An 18492-nucleotide genomic window follows, 5' to 3' on the forward strand; every position below is an offset into this window, starting at 1 on the left:
CAAATTAACAGCATAGAAACAGACCATTTGGCCCAACAGATATGTGCTAGTGTTTATACTTCTCCCACTCTACTTCATCAGACTCCAAATATTCTCCTATTCCTTTTCCCAGCATCTCTGAAAGACATTTGTACAATTCAACTCAACCAATCCCTGTGGTAGCAGGTTCTACATTCTAATCCAATCTGTGTGAAGTTCCTCCTGCATTCTTTATTCAATTTTCTTGCATTTCAGGCCCTCAAGTGAAACAACGCCCAATAATATTTAGAGGCCTGCTCCCTGGCCCCAAATACAATTTTAAAAGTTTTGCAAAGTGTAAAAATAATGTATACTAACCCTGCGTCTCTTATCAAAGTTGATGTAACCATTCTATAGGAGACAAACAAGGACAAAAATACATTAGTTCGACTTGTAGAAAGGTCAGATTGCACTACAAGATTGTGAACTTGAAAGGTTAGGAGCAAAATGTAAGCTCTGTAAACTTTGTTCCAAATGAGTATGTAGCCAAAACTCAATCATGTGTACAACACAAATATTCTATTGCACTGCCAGGCCATTATTTTTAACAGTATACAGAGTCCTTGGCTGCAGTCAAATTTGTCAACATCAACTTGAATATAAAAGTGAGCAGCTAGTTGAGAATGTAATGGAGAATCATAGAATTTACAGTGCAGAAGGAGGCCATTTGGCCCATCGAGCCTGCACCGGCTCTTTGAAAGAGCACCCTACCCAAGCCCACACCTCCACCATATCCCCATAACCCAGTAATCACACTCAACACCAAGGGCAATTCTGGACACTAAGCGCAATTTAGCACGCACACACGGGGAGAATGTGCAGACTCCGCACAGACAGTGACCCAAGCCGGGAATCAAACCTGGGACTCTGGAGCTGTGAAGCAATTGTGCTAACCACTATGCTACCATGCAGCCCTAATGATGACAATTAACAGAAATTTACCTGTGCAAAGTAGAAGTGTGCAATTTATACAATCCACAACCTTTTTGGGATACAGGATAAATCTTGTTATATTCATAACCAGCTGCATTGTGAATAAAGATTCTTTCAAATCATCTAGGATTTGATCCATAGTACAAATCATCAAATCAAAGCCACACATGTACTTTCTCTGATGTATTAATCTCATTAGTGGTTTTACTGTTGCTTTGATTTCCATCTCCAAGCAACTTGCACTGAAATTGTAATGAGAGCAATCTTCAACAAAGATATAATCCCAACATGTTTTAAACAGACTTACATCAACGTAATCTGGAAGAGCGGTGTCCAACATGGTTAAATCAGTTAAGAAAGTCCCCAGATAGGGCACAGTTCCCTGCATCACACTCTATAAAGAAGAAGCAAATTTGTTTAACCCAATTTGAATGTATTGTCACATTTTCTAAACATACTATCCATACAAATACAGGCGAAGTATATTATTTTCCATCACTTGTTTTCTTTCCTTTTTTCCCTTCATTACCAGAATGAAAAGTGAATTGATGACCCGAACTTGACCCAAACAAAGGCTGACCTTCAGGTGGTGACCTACAGGATGGCTGTTAGTACCCTATTCTATCAGAAGGCATCACAGCTTTCCAGCAGGAGCTAATGGTCAGCTATCAGGAGCTCAAAGTAGTTTTGTATAATTTTGTAGCTTAAGACGGGGATTCAAAGAATACCATTGACAACACAAAAAAGTGGGAGGCCCGACAGCCCCATGAAACTGCCACCGTTCAATATGTTAATGCCTTTCGGCCTGATCCTCATATCTTTAGATGGTCTTGAATATGCTCAACAATCGTGTTCATAGTTCTTCCACGTAGACATTGTCTTGTTATGCTCTTGGCGTAGCATAAGCGGCTTCCTTGATGTGCACTCTGACAAAGGAAGGTTCAGACGTGGAGATAACTTCAACACGTTCATTGAACTATTTACAATTCTCCTACTCATGTTCGCCTCTACTGTTAATCCTTCTATAGCTACTCAGACTGACAAACCAGTCTGCTACAATCCACGTGGTGTGTGTGATATTGAATCAACCCTGTGTCTGTACTCACTGAGTGTCTCCACTGGAAATAGGAAGATCATGTGTGCTGTGTCCTTTATATATGGGTTGGTGTAATGCCCCCCTGTGGTAGTGTCACCTCTGTGTGTATCGTGTATAGTGATGCATATCACCACAGACATTTCCTGCCAAGTCCTTGTAGATTATTTTGTTTCAATGAGATTCCATCTCATTCTTCTAATAATAATTAGTGTCACAAGTAGGCCTACATTAACACTGCAAGGAAGTTACTGTGAATATCCCCTAGTCGCCACACTATGGCGCCTGTTCGGGTACACCGAGGGAGAATTCGTAATGTCCAATTCACCTAAAAGTGCGTCTTTCGGGACTGTGGGAGATAACTGGAGCACCCGGAGAAAACTCATGCAAACACAGGGAGAACGTGCAGCCTCTGCACAGACCCAAGTTGGGAATCAAACCTGGGTCCCTGGTGCTATGAAGCAACAGTGCTAACCCATTGTGTAACCGTGCCGCCCTAGTGTAATCTCAAGTGTATATGTTTGCTCGATCTCTTCATAGAAAAGCCTCCCAACCCCAGGACCAATCTATTCAGTCTACCACACTTGTAATGGCTCTTTGAATTATCTATTTGGTGGATTTACTTCGTCCTTCCCCATCTTAAAATAGGTGACTGAGTGGGAGCTTCGATTTCTGCCCTTGCCACCATCAGTAGATTCAGTGATTGAACCAGGATACTACCTTTACCCACAAAACCACGGAGGAAAGATTCTACCCATAATAACTTAGGATCATCTTAAACATAGAACATTTTACATTCAAATGATACAAATCTATGTAAATTAATGCGTGGTTACGTAGGTAAGCATTAGCGCTGTACCGATATAATTATAGCTTTCAAAATGTAACCATTCATGTGAAGAGTTTTAAAAACAGTAAAAACTGGTGTCCTCATTGGAAATCGCACAAACTGGTCAATAGCCTAAATTAGAACAAAGCTTCAGAATTACATAAAGATGAATCACAACTTAATTGGAAATGTATTAGAGTTTGAATTTCGAAAATAGTTAATTCCTGGAATAGGTGGCTGACTCACTATGTCCTTCTGCAGCTGTAACAGCTTCTGAGCCCGTTTTTGGTTTTCCTTTACGCCGCTGTTAAGGTTTGCAGTTGGGGGCACGTAAAAGCACAAGTGGTCTTGGTGATGGAGGGCATGCGTATTGGTCCAGGTGAAGCAGGATGCTAAGGTTTTTCCACAGTCCACCTCTCGTTCTACATTGCCCCACGTGGGGAAGCATCTGCTTCACATTTTGCTTTGTCGATACCTTTTATCATCTTGTATACCTCAACTAGATCTCCTCCCATTCTTTTATACTCGGGAGAGTATAGGCCTAAACGCCACAACTTTTCTTTAGAACATAGAACATACAGTGCAGAAGGAGGCCATTTGGCCCATCGAGTCTGCATTGACCCACTTAAGCCCTCACTTCCACCCTATCCTCATAACCCAATCACCCCTCCTAACCTTTTTTTGGACACTAGGGGCAATTTATCATGACCAATCCGCCTAACCTGCACATCTTTGGACTGTGGGAGGAAACCGGAGCACCCAGAGGAAACCCATGCAGACATGGGGAGAACGTGCAGACTCCGCACAGTGACCCAGATGGAATCGAACCTGGGACCCATTGCGCTGTGAAGCCACGGTGCTATCCACTTGCGCTACCATGCTGCCCTTCTTAATAAGGCAAACCCCATATCTCTGGAATCAATCTAGTGAACGTCATCTGAACTGCAACTACATCCTTCCTCAAATAATGGGACCAAAACGGTACACAGTACTCCAGGTAAGGTCTCCCCAATGTCTTGAACAGTTGCAGCAGCACTTCCCCACTTCATTCTCCATTTCTTTAGCTACAAACACCAAAATTCCATTTGCCTTCCTTATTACCTGCTGAACTCGCACGCTAGTTTTCTGCAATTCATGCATAGGACACCCAGATCCCTCTACACTGAAGCACTCTTGAAATTTCTCTCCAAGAAAATAAATTGCCATTCCATTTTTCCAACCAAAATGGATAACCTCACACTTATCCATGTTGAAATCCATCTGCCAAATTTTGGCCCACTCACTTAACCCATCTATATCTATTTGTAAATTTCGTATTTCCTCATTGCAATTTACATTTTATAGTATCATATTCAAATTTGGCTTTAGTACATGTATGCCTGAATCTAAGTCAATATATATTGTAAATTGTTGTGGTCCCGATGACGAACTCTGTGGCACCCCACTAGTTACATCATGTCAACCAGGAAAAGACCCATTTATACAGACTCTCTACCTGCTGTTGGTTAGCCAATCTTCTATCTAAACTAATAAATTACCCCATATCCCATGTGATGCTGCCTTGTGTATTATTACCCTTTTGTGCAGCACCTTATCAAATGCATTCTGGAAGCTCAGATATACTATATCTACAGGATCCCCATGATCCATTTGGATTGTTAAATCTTCAAAGAACTCTAGAAAATTAGTCAAACACTATTTACCCTTCATAAAACCATGCTAACTGATGGATTGCATTTTGACTTTCCAAATGTCCTGTTATTACTTCCTTAACAATGGATTCTAACAATTTACCAACGACTGATATTAAACTAACTGATCTATAGATTCCTACTTTGCGCTTCCCTTCCTTTTTGAATATTAATATTTTTCCAATCCACTGGAATATTTCCCTCATCCAAGGAAGTTTAGAATATTATAACCAATGGATCCACTACCTCTGCCACCACCCTTTTAGACCCTAGGATGTTTCGTCAGGACCTGGGGAGGTCTACCTTCAATCCACATAATTTGTAAAGCACTTTTACCATATTGATGATTATTTTTGGATTTGCTTTTTAATTTAGCCACTAGCTGCTCATATTCCCTGAGCAAAACATCTATCCTTGTTTTACCTATGTCTTCTACCTATGTTGGCACCGATGTAGACCACCACAGTTGGAAGTGGATGAGATATCCCGAACCCTGGCGCCAGGTAGGCAACACAACCTTCCGGACTTTTGAACCTGTTCACAGAGAACAGTGTCTATTCCCAATTCTGACTACATTTCTCTTCTCCCCTCCCGAGTTGGATGGCTCCCTGTACCAGTGCTGTGGTCAGGTTGCTGATCCTCCCTACAGTCCCCACAGGGAGCAAGAATCTCAAATCTCTTGGATAAGGACAAGGGCTGAGGCTCCTGCAACCCTAACTCTTGGATCCCTCAACCTATCTCACTCCGTCCCTGACCAGTGGTTGAATCAAAGGGGTGTGACTGCCTCCTGAAACAGCATCCAGGTAAACTGTCCCCCTCCCTGATGTGTTGCAACATCCGAAGCTCAGCCTCCAGCTCATCAACACGGAGCCGAATTTCCTTGAGCAACCAACACTTGCTACAGATGTGTTCATTAGGAACCACAATGAGGCCCACCAGCTTCCACATCATGCAGGTACAACACATCACCTACCCCTGCTTGTCTATTTTATTTAATTCACACTTAAATTTATTTTTAGTTTCCAACTGGTTTTCAGCTTTTGTAATCTGTAAAATATTTCTCCTTTTTACCTTTAATCTGAAAGCAATTTTGAATAGGTTAATTCAAATTAGCAGTTACTTACCAATATGAACTTACTGGTTTCCTGTGCCGTTACTCCTGGATTCTTTTTCAAATTCAGCTTACTACCTGAACAGGTGTCCCCCGCAGGCCTGGCCATCACTGTTCCTCCCTCTTTCACCAAACTCTAGCTGCACTCTTGATGCAACAAGACAGCACTCGCTGCACTCTGATGCAACAAGACAGCAAGCCCCCCTTTTATGGTACCTAATTCAAAGTTTCTGAAACAGGATTATACCAGTTGTCTAACTAGCTTCAGCTGAGAGCCTGTAAACTCCTGTTTTAACGCTGCAACTAAACTTCACCCAGCCAAAAGAGCAACTTTAAAAAAATTCATTTACAGGATGTGGGTGTCGCTGGTTAGTTAGGCTAGCATATATTGCCCATCCCAAATTATCCCTCAGAAGGTCGTAAATCGCTGCAGTCCCGGAGGAGGTGTAGGTACACTCACCGTGCTGTTTGGGAGGGAATTCCAGGATTTTGACCCAGCGACAAGTGAAGGAACTCCTGCAGTGATGTCCTGGAGCCAACATGATTGAACTCCAACCACCACAACTATCTTTCTTTGTGTCTGGTATGACTCCAACCAGCAGAGAGTTTCCCTTTGTGTTCCCATCTACTCATAGCGCTCCTCGATGCTATACTCCGTCAAATGCTGCCTTGATGTCAAGGGCAGTCACTCTCACCTCCCCTCTGGCATTCAGCTCTTTTGTCCCAAGTTTAAACCAAGGCTGTAACGAGGTCAGGAGCTGAATAACCCTGGCGGAACCCAAACTGAGCATCCCAAACGGTTATTGCTAAGTTTCTTCTATCATTTTGCTGACGGAGTGTAGACGGATAGGGCGACGGCAATTGGCTGGGTTGGATTGGTCCTTTTTCTTGTGTACAGGACACACTTGGGCAATTTTCCACATTTCTGGGTAGATGCCATTGTTGTAGCTGTACTGTAATAGCTCGGCTAAGGTGTGGCAAGTTCTGGAGCACATCTTCAGTACTGTTGACCAAATATTGTCCCAGACCAGGTACGGATGGCAGATTTCCTTCCCTAAAAGGATATTAGTGAACCAGATGGGTTTGTACAATAATCGTTTCAAGGTCACCATTGGACTTTTAATTCCAGATTTGTCTTTTAGTTTAAATTCGAACCTGGGTCCCCAGATCATTACTGGATTACTAGCCCAGCGACAATACCACTATGTCAACGCCCACCCCTTCCCCGCCAAATTAAAGAACAAACGTTTTAAAAAATAAATTTAGAGTACCCAATTCATTTTTTCCAGTTAAGGGGCAATTTAGCATGGCCAATCCACCTATCCTGCACATCTTTGGGTTGTGTGGGCGAAACCCACGCAAACACGGGGAGAATGTGCAAACGCCACACAGACAGTGACCCAGAGCCGGGATCGAACCTGGGACCACGGAGCTGTGAGGCAGCAGGGCTAACCCTCTGCACCACCGTGCTGCCCTAAGAACAAACTTGACGCTAAATTAAATTAGCCTTACATGCCCTTCAGATTCCCTGTTTTACCAAACTCCAGCTAAAACAAGTCAGCACTCAGCACTGAGTGATGGTAAACATGCCAGATGTTCTATTATATGTACAGGGCATTGTGGAGTGCCTTACTTGCCTTGATATTTCCAAATGCAGCACAAGACACACGGAAACTTGCTGCAATCATTAAAGTTCTATGAAATTTGGAACTTTACCTAATTGTTTTGACTGCTGTGCTGACCATTCAGCCCAATAATTTTATTTAAAATATGTAGGAAAATTCTATTATAGAAGTGGAAACAGGCCTCTTGAAAGCCTTTTGCTAGGCCAGTCAACTTAATCAAAAACTTAGGAAGCATTTCAAGATAAAACCTTATACAAATTGAGGTACAATCCCCCAGAGATGGATAAATGCTTTATGAGAACATAACTTTCTTCAAACACGAGCAAGCGTCATTAATAATAATAATATTTATTAGTGTCACAGATAGACTTGCATTGACACTGCAATTAAGTACCGATTGTTGCAATATCTGCATACATTTGCTTCCTCCCATCTTATTGTACACTAATCCAAATCAATGGAGACATGTTTGAAAAGGTGGTGCCTGAAGGAGGGGAGAAAATGCTCCTCATGGAGCCAAGCACTAAAAACAGACATTGCTATTGGCAATGATGGCAGGGAAGAGGGAAAGAGAAGAATAATAGCATGAAAGTAATGTTGTTTTTGCAATTCCTAGAAGTCTAATAAACTTGTGCTCAAGGTGAATCATGTTCTTTTTTATAAAAAGGCAAAATACAATTCAGATGTACTGAATTGTTGCCAAACCTAGCAAGTCAAAAAATAGTTACGTCAACTTTTTTTTCCATAATCACAGCAGGGCATTGCAAAATCATAACAAACACACACACATACTCTAAAACAGGCAAACCTTTCAAACCGTTCAATTTGATTGAATGCATTTTGCATCTTCTCAGATACCAAAGGTTAGGTGTTGCAAGCCCAATCCTAAACATGGTGAACGTGTATTTCTAGTCAGGTTTGGTTTTTTTTGTGTGGAAATCATGACTTTGGTATACTAGACTGTCTTCCAGAGCTTTCAAACTATTCTGGTAGAACCATCAACAATCTATCCAATATTTTTGCCTAACAGATCAGAGAAGAGGAGTTGTTATTCAACTGGTCTTCGCTCTTAGTGGGAGGCATTCAACGAAGAGATATTAAGGATTTGAGCATGTATGTTCCCATAAGACAGAAAGGTGGAACTAGCAAATCTAGAGCCTCTAGATATCAAGGGGCTTAATGGAGATGATGAAAGAAAAAAAAAGGGGAAGCCTATGACAGATACCCAAGGCTCAGTGCTGTGGAAAACCTAGGATTCGAAAAGGTGCAGAGGTGAAATAAAAAAATTAGGAAAGCAAAGAGAGGGCCTCAAGATAGTGGCAAGTAAAATAAAAGAAACCAAAGGATTATTTCCAAATACATAAAGAATGGAGCATAACTACAGAATGAGTAGGATCTACTAAGAACCATAAGGGTAACCAGTATGTTGAGAGTTGGGAGAATATTGTTATGGTTGTTAACAAGAGTGGCAGAGGTCAGGAACTCACTGGTAGTGACTTACGTGACTGAAACCTTCATACTATTTAACAAGTATTTGGCACAGTCTCCCCGTGTTTGCCTGGGTTTCGCCCCCCACAACCCAAAGGTGTGCAGGCGAGGTGGATTGACCATGCTAAATTGCCCCTTAATTGGAAAAAAATGAATTGGGTACTCTAAATTTATGGAAAAACACAAGTATTTGGATGTACACTTGGAAGTGACATAACCTACAAAATTAACAGACCAAAAGCTGGAGAGTGGGATTAGGCTGATGACTAATCAGCCGATATGGACAAAATAGACTGAATAGACTTTTTTTTAAAATAATTTTTATTGAGAAATTTTGATTTTATACAACATTGACGCACCTTAGTAAAATACCGAAAATAACAATAATATTAACAATCATATACATTCGCCCCATCCCCATGAACAACCCAGCATTTTAACAACAACGCAAATTAACACACTATAAAGTTACAGAATAAACACTACAATAATGCGCGCGCACACCCCCCCCCCCCCCCCCCCCCCCCCGGGTTGCTGCTGCTATTGACCCAGTTACCTATCTCTGAGCCAGGAAGTCCAGAAAAGGCTGCCATCGTTTATAGAACCCTTGTATTGATCCTCTCAGGGCAAATTTGACCTTTTCCAATTTTATAAATCCCGCCATGTCACTGATCCAGGTCTCCACGCTTGGGGGCCTTGCATCCTTCCATTGTAACAGAATCCTTCGACGGGCTACTAGGGACGCAAAGGCCAGGACACCGGCCTCTTTCGCCTCCTGCACTCCCGGCTCTACCGCAACTCCAAAAATCGCGAGTCCCCACCCTGGTTTGACCCTAGATCCAACCACCCTCGACACCGTCCCCGCCACCCCCTTCCAGAATTCTTCCAGTGCTGGGCATGCCCAGAACATATGGGCGTGGTTCGCAGGACTCCCAGAACATCTGGTGCACCTGTCCTCACCCCCGAAGAACCTACTCATCCTAGTCCCGGACATGTGGGCCTGGTGCAGCACCTTAAATTGGATGAGACTAAGCCTCGCACATGAGGAGGAAGAGTTGACTCTCTCCAAGGCCTCCGCCCAAGTCCCGTCCTCTATCTGCTCCCCGAGTTCCTCCTCCCATTTAGCCTTCAGCTCCTCCACTGACGACTCCTCCACCTCCTGCATTACCGTATAGATGTCAGACACCTTCCCCTCTCCTACCCACACCCCCGAAAGCACTCTGTCCATCGTCCCCTGCGAGGGCAGCAAAGGGAATCCCTCTACCTATCGCCTAGCAAACGCCTTTACCTGCAGGTATCTGAACATGTTCCCCTGGGGAAGGCCAAATTTATCTTCCAGTTCCCCCAGGCCCGCAAACCTCCCGCCAATAAACAGGTCCCTCAATTTGCTGATGCCCGCCCTTTGCCACCCCCTGAATCCCCCATCCGTGTTCCCCGGGATGAACCGATGGTTGCCACCCAGTGGAGCCCCCATCGAGCCCCCTGTTTCCCCCCGATGCCGTCTCCACTGTCCCCAGATTCTTAGGGTCGCCGCCACCACCGGGCTCGTGGTAAACCTCTTAGGGGAGAGCGGCAACGGTGCCGTTACCATGGCACCCAGGCTCGTACCTCTACATGACGCCATCTCCATTCTTTTCCACGCCACCCCTCCCCCCTCCATCACCCATTTACGCATCATTGACACATTGGCTGCCCAATAGTACCCCAGAAGGTTGGGCAGCGCCAGCCCGCCTCTATCCCTTCCTCGCTCCAGGAACACCCTCCTCACTCTCGGAGTCCCATGTGCCCACACAAAGCTCAGAATACTGCCGGTCACTCTCCTAAAGAAGGCCCTGGGGATAAATATGGGCAGGCACTGAAAAAGGAACAAGAACCTCGGAAGCACTGTCATTTTGACGGACTGCACCCTCCCCGACAACGACAATGGCAGCATGTCCCACCTCCTGAACTCCTCCTCCATCTGATCTACCAGTCTGGTAAAGTTATGCTTGTGGAGAGTCCCCCAGTCCCTGGCAACTTGCACCCCCAGGTACCTAAAGCTCTCCCCTGCCCGCCTAAGCGGGAGCCTACCAATTCCTTCCTCCTGGTCTCCAGGGTGCACCACAAACACCTCGCTCTTGCCTAAGTTTAATTTATAACCTGAGAAGGTCCCAAACTCGGCTAGTAACTCCATCACTCCCGGCATCCCTCCCACCGGGTCCGCCACATACAATAACAGGTCGTCGGCATACAACGACACCCTATGTTCCTCTCCACCTCGCACCAAGCCTCTCCACCTCTCTGAATCTCTCAATGCCATCGCCAGCGGCTCGATTGCCAGTGCAAACAACAAGGGGGACAAGGGGCAACCCTGCCTGGTCCCTCGGTAAAGCCGGAAGTACTCCGACCTCCTCCTATTCGTGGCCACGCACGCCATCGGGGCCTCATATAGCAGCCTTACCCATCTAATGAACCCTTCACCAAATCCAAACCGCCCCAACACCTCCCATAGGTACCCCCACTCCACTCTATCGAAGGCCTTCTCCGCATCCAGCGCCAACACTATCTCTGCCTCCCCCTCAATCGCCGGCATCATAATGACATTCAGCAATCTCCGCACATTCGTGTTCAGCTGCCTTCCCTTCACAAAACCTGTCTGGTCCTCATGCACAACCCCTGGCACACAGTCCTCTATCCTGGTGGCCAGGATTTTTGCCAGCACCTTAGCATCCACGTTGAGGAGAGATATGGGCCTGTATGAACCACACTGCTGGGGGTCCTTGTCCTTCTTTAAAATTAACGAGATCAGCGCCCGTGACATTGTCGGGGGCAAAGTCCCCCCTTCCCATGCTTCGTTGAGTGTCCGCACCAGCAAGGGGCCCAGTAGGTCCACAAACTTTTTATAAAATTCCACCGGGAACCCATGCGGCCCCGGTGCCTTCCCTGACTGCATCTGCCCGATCCCCTTAACTAGCTCCTCCAGCTCAATCGGCGCACCCAGCACCTCCACCTTCTCCTCCGGCACCTTCGGGAAAGAAAGCCTGTCAAGGAACCTCTCCATTCCCCTCCTCTCCCCCGTTGGCTCCGACCGGTACAGTTCCCCGTAAAAGTCCTTGAAGACCTCATTCACCTCTACCCCCTTCCGCACCACATTCCCACTCTTGTCTCTCACTCCAGCAATCTCCTTAGCCGCATCCCGCTTACGGAGCTGATGAGCCAGCATCCTACTCGCCTTTTCACCATGTTCGTACACTGCCCCTTATGCCTTCCTCCACTGTGCCTCCGCCTTTCTAGTGGTCAGCAAATCAAATTTAGCCTGCAGGCTGCGCCTCTCCCCCAACAGTCCCTCCTCTGGTGCCTCTGCATACCTCCTGTCCGCCTCCAGCATCTTTCCCACCAGTCTATCCCTCTCACTCCTCTCCCTGTGTGCCCGGATGGATATCAGCTCCCCACAAATTACTGCCTTCAGGGATTCCCAGACCATCCCCACCTGAACCTCCCCCGTATCATTCACCTCAAAGTACCCCTCAATACTTTCCCGGACCCTCCTACACACCTCCTCCTCCGCCAACAACCCCACATCCAACCGCCACAACGGACGTTGGTCTCGCATCTCCCCCATCTCCAACTCTATCCAATGCGGAGCGTGGTCGGAGATTGCAATGGCCGAATACTCGGCCTCCTCCACTCTCAGAATCAGTCCCCTACTCACCACGAAGAAATCTATCCGAGAGTAGACCCTATGTACGTGGGAGAAGAAAGAGTACTCGCGTGCCCTCGGCCTCACAAACCTCCATGGATCCACTCCACCCATCTGATCCATAAACCCTCTCAGTACCTTGGCCGCCGCCGGCCTCCTACCCGTCCTAGAGCTGGACCGATCCAGTGAAGGATCCAACACCGTATTAAAGTCCCCCGCTATGATCAGACCTCCCGCCTCCAGATCCGGGATCCGTCCCAACATACGCCTCATAAAGCCCGCATCGTCCCAATTTGGGGCATACACACTAGCCAGTACCACCTTCTCTCCTTGTAGCCTGCCCCTAACCATCACATACCTACCCCCCTTATCTGCCACCACCTCCGATGCCTCAAACAACACATTTCTCCCCACCAGAATCGCCACTCCCCGGTTCCTCACATCCAACCCCGAGTGGAAAACCTGCCCCACCCATCCCTTCCTCAGGCGGACCTGGTCCGCCACCCTCAGGTGGGTTTCCTGAAGCATTGCCACATCCGCCTTTAGCCCCTTCAGGTGAGCCAGTACCCTCGACCGCTTCACCGGCCCATTCAACCCTCTCACATTCCAGGTGACCAACCGGATCAGAGGGCGTCCCGCCCCCCTCCCCCGTCGGCTAGCCATAGCCCGTCGACTGCCCGCCCCAGGCCAGCACCCCCTGCTCGACCCCGTCCCCATAGCGACAACCCCATACCTTTGTCCCCCCAGCCCCCACCAGCTCCTTCTTGACCCTACCAGCAGCAACCCGGTATTCCCCTTTCCCCCCCTCCCTTCCCCCCCAGGCTAGGAACCCTCCCAGCCGCGAACCGTCCTCCGTTGTACTTCCGTGGGTCAGCTAACTTCTGCTGACCCCGGAAACTCCCGCCAATAGCCCGACCCCTCCCGAAGTGGGATCATCCCCCAATCTATCCTTCCTCCTGGCACTGCTCCAGCGCGGGGAAGAACCAGTTTAGGCCCCACCTCCCCCGTCACCGTCTCCGCCCCCCAGCCCCGCAGCGCGGGAAACCAGAGGAAAGCCCGCGCTTTTGCCCTGCCCCACCACACCTTTCTGACGCAGCTCCCAAATATCAGCCCCCCTCCATACCCCCACTCCGACATAGAATACAACATACCCCCCCGACCCTCCCCTCAAGATACATAGCCCAAACAATGCCCCACAGCACAAAAACAAAAACATAGCAGAACAACCCCTCCGTAAATAACCATATCAAAATTGCAAAAGTACTAAAACAAGAAGAAAAAAACAGAACAAAAAGAGAACACAGCAACAGCAGAATCCAGCACTAATATCTTACAGCCGACCTCGCAACCCCCAACCCCTAGTTCAAGTCCAGTTTCTCCGTCCGCACGAAGGCCCACGCCTCCTCCGGGGAATCGAAATAATGGTGCCGGTCCAAATAAGTTACCCACAGGCGCGCGGGCTGCAACATTCCGAACTTTATCTTTTTTCTATAAAGCACCTCTTTCGTCCGATTAAATCCGGACCGCCGCTTAGCCACCTCCGCACTCCAATCCTGGTAGATCTGTACTACCCCATTCTCCCAATTGCTGCTCTTCACCTTCTTGGCCCAGCGCAGCACACACTCCCGATCACTGAACCGGTGGAACCTCACCAGCACCGCACCGGGGGTTCATCTTCCTTGGGCCTCCTGGCCAGCACCCTGTGCACTCCCTCCAGCTCCAAGGGCAGATGGAGAGACCCGGCCCCCACTAGCGAATTCAGCATTACAGCCACATAGGCTGTCAGGTCCGATCCCTCGAGCCCCTCCGCAAGGCCCAAGATCCGCAGGTTTTTCCGCCTCATGTGGTGATCCAGCTCCTCGAAGCGTTCCTGCCACTTCTTGTGGAGTGCTTCGTGCCCCTCCACCTTAGTCACGAGGACCACGGCCTCCTCCTCTCGTTCAATGGCCTGCGTCTGCAACTTCTTGATGGCAGCACCCTGGGTGGACTGAATCTCTGACAGCCTTCTGTTTGTTTCCTGCAGAGAGCTCAGTACTTCATCCTTGAATTCTTTAAAGCAGCGCAGGAGATCAGTTTGTTGTTTCTGGGCCCAGAGTCTCCATTCCTCTGGAGCTCTGTCGGCGGCCATCTTGGATCCCTTCCCCCGTTTTTTCTGAGGAGCTGCTGCTGTTTTTTCCCCCTTTCCACTCCGAGTTCGAGGCATGGACTGCAGGGAAAGTCGTTCAGCACACCTTCCCCCACCGGGAGACGTCGAAAAATTTCCGTTTTGGGCTCTCAAAAGAGCCGAAAAATCTCTTTAAAACGGGAGCTCCCAAATGTGTGGCTTACTGCTCCATCACAGCCACTGAAAGTCTAGACTGAATAGACTTAACCACTGCAAATTTCTATAACATAACATTTCAGTATGTGATAATATGCATAATGTAAGTTTGTACATAATGTTATGCATGACCTTCAACCACTAGGTGACATTGTAAACCCATGATGTCACCATGTGATCTGGAAGTTGGTCGTGCTGGGAGATAGATGTATTTGCAGTAGTTCCACAAGAGTTGTTTTGTGTTAGTTGTTTGTTAGTTAATTTATCCTAGTTATCTTATCACAGTTTGTGATAATAACATTTTGAACTACATGTTCTGTAGTTCATCATAACTTCAGCCAGTCTACAGAACATGACAGTATTCCTGGAGTATAAGGTTCTCACAAAAAAGACGGTACAGCACTTGAAAGATTCCAGGTGCTGTAATGTGTTTCTATTTTGCTACAAACTATATGAAATTAGAGAGTTACAGTCTGAAATATTCAACAAACAAAGCAATTAGATTATAAGTATTCCCCAGTTCTCATGCAACAACTAATCCTTATTGTAGAGAACAAACAAGGAAAGAAAACAGGTGATCATTTAACAAAAACACTTATGGGAACCAATTAAATCTGTAAGTGTTCCACCTTGGGTTTTAATTACATGGACCTCCCAATGCACAAAGCAAAAATCATTGGCATACGTCCCACTTTATTAAAGAGTTCAAATGTCTAGGATAGATTCACTAACTCGGGTTGCATCCTTGGCAGCATACCCACATTAGAAGAATGTTTATTAAAAAGTTAATTATAACATCCACCTTCATTATATGTAGAGTTTGACACAGGCTTTGAATACTTAAGCCAAGCCGAACCACCTAGTAAACGGGACACATTTTCCCCTATTGCTTTATTGATTGATAGCATTCACATGCAGTCAGCTACCAGCTTATCACATTATAGATATTATTTTAAAACATTGAACACCCCATGAATATAGATACATTGGGCCATGTGCAACATCTTACCCTCATTAGCAGCTCTCTACTTGTCAGATAGTTATTTTCATTGGAGAATATATCTGAAAGCTCTTGAAACATTGACATGCTGTCCCTAGTCAAGAGAATGAGACAAATTACTTATGAGGAAATAGAGGCAGATTAACCAATGGCTGCCTACGACTCTGACATTGACAAGCAAGAAGCGGAGACAAATGGAGGGTGGTGAAGTATTTTGGGAGCTTCACAAAATGGAATGTTAGCGAGTGGCATTAGCAACCCTTTGGCAAATATCATAGCAGCCAAGAGAAACCTCCAAAAATTTAAACATGGTCAAATTGGCGGTGGCACAGAGATAAAACTACAGGTGCGTGCTCTCAAAGGTTAGCACACTTCCTCAGGGAATAAAAGAAGTGTCTTTTCTGTACTCCCAACATCCTGTACAAGCCATCATCTTACATTACTAGGCACAGCATATCCACACGGGGGGAGAAGTTTGTGGCAAATTACATCGAACAGCACAATGGTGTTGGACCACAATCATTTAAAGTGTAAGTTGCTGAACAGCATACATAGATACATAGAGAGGAGGCTTTTTGGCCCTTCGAGCCTGGTCCGCCATTTATCACGATCATGGCTGATCATCCAACTCAATAGCCTAATCCTGCTTTCTCCTCATAACCTTGGACCCCATTTGCCCCAAGTGCTATATCTTGAATATATTCAATGATTTAGCAGCAACTACTTCCCGTGGTAATGAATTCCACAGGTTCACCTCTCATTGGGTAAAGAAATATCTCCTCATCTCTGTCCGACATGATTTATCCAGAATCCTCAGACTGCAACCCCTGGTTCTGGACACACCCACCATTGGGAACATCTTCAATGCGTCTACCGTCTATTCCGGTTAGAATTTTATTTTAAGAAAATTACCTCAGCAACTCCTCAGTCTCTAGCCAAAAGAAAGACCGATTCTGACAATTTGCCAGGACTAGTAGTCCTGTCAACACACCTAGAATCTGCAACTCATTACCACATTACATCAAAATATTAAATAGCTACCTTGGAAAAGGGACTTACTTTGATACAGATGCCCAAGACTTCTTCAACTTGAATATTGAGATTGACTGCATTGCAGATACAATTGCACAGAGAGACGAAAAATTCTTCAAGATCCTACATTCCTGTTAGAAAATCGGGGAAGTTCTGTGTAAGTATCAATGGTTTCTACTTTATCGATAGAACAATTCAAAAGACACAGCCAGGACATGTGTGTGGGTGGGGGAGGAATAGCCTGTGCCCAATCAGAAAATTGAGCACTGTTTTTATTAGCTCCTTTTTTATACCAACTCAGTTAATCTCAGCTCGGATAGCAGCAGCAGTGCCTTCCATACCCTTGGCCCTCCCTATGAAGGAAGTAGGAGAAATAAATCAGTCATAATTCTCACTCTCGGGCAGCATGGTGGTGCAGTGGGTTAGCCCTGCTGCCTCATGGTGCCGAGGTCCCAGGTTCAATTCCAGCTCTGGGTCACTGTCCGTGTGGAATTTGCTCATTCTCCCTGTGTTTGTGTGGGTTTCGCCCCCACAATCCAAAGATGTGCAGGCTAGATCAATTGGCCACGCTAAATTGTAAAAAATGAATTAGGCATAAAATTTTTTTTAATAAATTCTCATTCTAGAGGGCAACAAACAGGATCAGTTGGCAGGTTCCAAATGCCCCCCCCACCCCGGGGTTGGGATGGCGAGGGGACGGACGGACTGGAAAAACACTGATTCTGGGGCTTTTATGGAGGCATTCCCTTGACTGGCAAGGAGACAGGATCCCAGTCCAAATTGGCAGGCAGGCTCTTGGAACCTAGAGTGGAAATCAGCTTTCAGCTCGAGGGGGACAGCTGGCTGTTGCAAAGGCTAAGTAACAGAGGGCGTTTCAACACAGAAACACCATCTCATCACCTTAAAAAAAATCTAAATTAATACTATAGATAAAGCAGCCAAGGCCACCAGTAAGATGGGCGTCTCTCTGCAAGGTGGCCTTTGGTTGTGCCGGCACCCAGTTAGGCAGGGAGGACCTGTCAGTCTACCTGGAGCTCTGGCATTCGGATATAGCCTGAAGCCAGGTGAATTGCTGTGAAACTGGAGACCAAGTGGAAAATCCCATTCCACCTCCTGTCAGTGCAATTAGCAAGGCTTTAATGAGCGTAACTGATGTGGGAACCGCCGAGCCGCAAACCCACCTGCCCCAAGATGACCAAGAAAACAGAACGCTAAACCGGCACCAATAATTTTAGGCCCCGTCTGCCTCCATTCGTGAGCTAAACAAGGCCCTACCCCGGATTTATTTATAAACCCCCCCCCCCCCCCATAGCTGCTGTTCAGTATGCTGACATTCAGCACTCAGTAAAATGCAGAACAGTAAATTTGGCAAGATGTCAGAGGGAAGTCCCACCTGCATTGGATCATCCACCAGAAATAATTTAGACAGGAAGTAGGAATAAAATGTCATTAATTAATTACAGCCAGTGTTACGGATGCCTGGTCATATCCCAACAGTGGCTATGATACTGGACCAAGACTGTAACATTTAAAAACATTTTTATAAGACTGTGCAAAAAGATTGATTTGCTGCAGGGGTAATAAGGGCTTGGCTATTTTTAAAAACAAACAAAAGAAAAACAATATTATATTTGTATTAGCTTCAAACCCAACAAGAATAGCTTACATGCATC

The 18492-nt window shown here is 46.2% G+C and overlaps 1 protein-coding gene across 1 annotated transcript in view; it reads right to left on the reverse strand.

The window, feature by feature from the left end:
• The window catches only part of LOC119964231, a 901051-nt gene that overhangs the window by 16474 nt on the left and 866085 nt on the right, over nucleotides 1-18492 (reverse strand). The window contains 4 exon segments of the mRNA XM_038793515.1: nucleotides 337-369; nucleotides 1259-1345; nucleotides 15797-15881; nucleotides 16847-16950. Coding sequence (XP_038649443.1) covers nucleotides 337-369; nucleotides 1259-1345; nucleotides 15797-15881; nucleotides 16847-16950 — 309 coding nt within the window.

Source organism: Scyliorhinus canicula, chromosome 4 (assembly GCF_902713615.1).
Source record: "Scyliorhinus canicula chromosome 4, sScyCan1.1, whole genome shotgun sequence".
Taxonomy (NCBI): Eukaryota; Metazoa; Chordata; class Chondrichthyes; order Carcharhiniformes; family Scyliorhinidae; genus Scyliorhinus; species Scyliorhinus canicula.